The sequence below is a fragment of the Cyprinodon variegatus genome, unplaced genomic scaffold (assembly GCF_000732505.1).
Source record: "Cyprinodon variegatus isolate N-32 unplaced genomic scaffold, C_variegatus-1.0 Scaffold525, whole genome shotgun sequence".
Lineage (NCBI taxonomy): Eukaryota > Metazoa > Chordata > Actinopteri > Cyprinodontiformes > Cyprinodontidae > Cyprinodon > Cyprinodon variegatus.
The window spans coordinates 237955-240651 of NW_015150978.1; the positions used below are offsets into that span (position 1 = coordinate 237955).

The 2697-nt window shown below is 37.5% G+C and overlaps 1 protein-coding gene across 1 annotated transcript in view; it reads right to left on the minus strand.

The window, feature by feature from the left end:
• Positions 1-2697, minus strand: part of LOC107095126 (cAMP-specific 3',5'-cyclic phosphodiesterase 4D-like) — a 77457-nt gene that overhangs the window by 16649 nt on the left and 58111 nt on the right. Inside the window, exon 6 of the mRNA XM_015391102.1 lies at positions 1130-1242. Coding sequence (XP_015246588.1) covers positions 1130-1242 — 113 coding nt within the window. The remainder of the gene's footprint in view (positions 1-1129; positions 1243-2697) is intronic.

The window sequence follows — 2697 nt, forward strand, 5'->3', positions numbered from 1 at the left end:
AGTACGTCATATGCTTCGTTGATCTGATTGGTTTATTTGGCCCGTCTATCACCAACATAGGCCAATCAGCTAACCAGTATTTTCGCCCCTTCCCAAAATTACTTCTACGAAAAGTTACCAGATGGATATGCGGAGCAAATCCATCTGGCGGAGTCAGGTTACAAACCTACAGGATTAACAACAATGAATTGTGTACCATTATTGTTGGAAACAAATATTTGTAAATGGAAATAAATAAATAAAAAAAATACAGAAATGTATCATTGATAAAAAAAAGGGTTTTTAGATAACAGTTTCCTCAGACATTTTTTAAAATAATTTATTTCTAAATATTTTTTTTTATTTAATTTTTATTTTTAAAATGTATTTTTTTCAAAAATGTATAGAATTCATATTTGTATTTATTTATTTTTTTTACAGATATCACTTTTTAAGATTTTCGATGACTCACAAACTTTCTCTGTGAGAATTTACCAATTTACCAATAAATACCGTTGTTGCTAACGCTGTGTTGACCAATAGAAATGCGTCTTGAAGATAAAAGCCCGCCCTAAGACGTGTGAAGAATCTGATATGTAAAAAGCAGTTTGACACGGCGCAGCAGTGGCAGAAAAGAGTTTCTGGTATAGGATGTGAAAGTTTGCGTGGCATCTGGTTGGTCGCTGGTTTGAATCCCATTTCTTTCATGGTATCTTTGGGCAACATCTGACTTGAAATTATGCAATGCTCTTTTAGTAGCCCTCGTCTATGGCAACCTGGCTTCAGCCAGCGTGCCCCAAGGCAGCTGTGGCTACAATGTTTCGTCAAACAGCCTGAAATTAATGCTGATGCTACTCAGCAATACTTACCGGTATTCATCAGAAGAGCAACAGCAATGTCTTGTTAGGTTTGGTCGGTGGGTGTCCAACTATTTATTTTCTGACATAATTTACAAATGAATTCTTTAAAAATTTTATTTCCTTTATTTTTTGTATTTTTTCCTAGCTAAAGTGATGATGGATGATCATTACGGTGGCAGACTGAATACTTTTTGGCCCAGCTGTGGTATTTCTCTGACAGGCCTCTACAATTAAACAGTCCGTCTGTCTTCTTGGTAGTGATTGAGAGCGGCTGTTTTGTTGAACCTTACCTTGTTTGAAGCCATCTCGCTGACAGAGTGTCGCGTTTTCAGCGTCTCTAGTTGTTCCAGACACCAATCCAGCTCATCTAGAGTCTCTATGGCCAACTGCTGGTGAGGCTCCTCTGCTCAACATATGAAAAAGAAGAAGAAGAAAAAGGGCATTAAGCCATGGAAAAAGCCCCCTAAATAGCCCCCTCTTAGGACTTTAACTTCTGGATAAACAGAAAGTAGTCATGGTGAACAAAAATGAAACACGTTTATCAAAAAGCTAATAGGAGTGGCATCCATTTGTCTGACTTCCAGTCTATACAATTCCTTCTCTGATGCAGAGCATCATTTGTTCTGCAGAGAGTGTGATTGGTTGCAGTCATCCCTGTCTTCAAGAACTGTACACTTCCAGGACTCTGAGGTGAGCAGGAATGACTGTAGCTTAGCTCCTCCCACCCTGGACACAGGCTGTTCCAGCCCCACCCCTCTGACAGGAGGCTGAGGTCCATCAGGACTAGAACATCCCATCTAAAAAACTGCTTCTTCCCATCTGCAGCTATCCTCATTACCAAGGCTTAGGTCCTCTGACTGACATTTTCTAGTTGGAACATTGTACTGATACATGTTAATACCATTTATACTGTTTTTGTTGTACAGAAGGAGCATGGACTCATGCGTGTTATATTAGGACTTTGCTTATGTAGTTTATGGGTCCATGCTGGCCATTCGATTTTGAAATGGCAAATACAAAATTGGGACATAAACTGTTTCCTGTTTTAACACTAAAACTAAAACAAAAACAAAAAAAAAAGTTGTGGAGCTGGTTGACAAGTTTCTTCGTATCTATGCTTCTTTTTCTATGTCTGCTTCTGTCTCCTTGAACGGCAGTCGGCCTCAGCAGATGGCCGCTCACACTGAGCCTGGAGGTTTCTTCCTGTTCAAAGGGAGTTTTTCCTCTCCACTGTCGCTACAAGCATGCTTAGTGTGACGGATTGCATCCGAGTCAATGAGTCGATGCAATCAACTGGTTTTCCTTAGATAGAAAACTTTGAATCAATCTGACTGGATGATCTGGTGAACTGGAAAGTTCCAAGTAAATTGAATTTAATTGAAAAAAAAAATTGAAAAACAAAAAAGAAGCCTGTTTTTTTTTGCTTGTAAACAACAAATGGGTAAAAAAAAAAGAAAAAAAAATCAACCCATTATTTGTTTTTGAATTCCAATACGAAAAACTAAAAATAAAAAAACAAATCTAGACGTCCTTTCATTCCTCAGTGCGTCCACACCAGTGTAGATGTTGTACAATACAAAAACATATTGGTGGTTACTCCAAATAAACCTCCTCCTTATTATTGTTATTACCGTATATAAGAAATTTTAGCAGTAAACCCGCTCTACAACCAAAATAAATAAAAATAAATAAATAAATAAATAACAAGGACACCAACACATCAGCTAATTTGTAAACAGTAAAGCTCTGGACCAGAAAGTAAACATGAGCCTCATGGCTGTCCATCAGATCTTTATAGCTTCTTATTTCAATTGTCTATTGACAATGAAATCACCAAACTGACAATAATAACTATAAA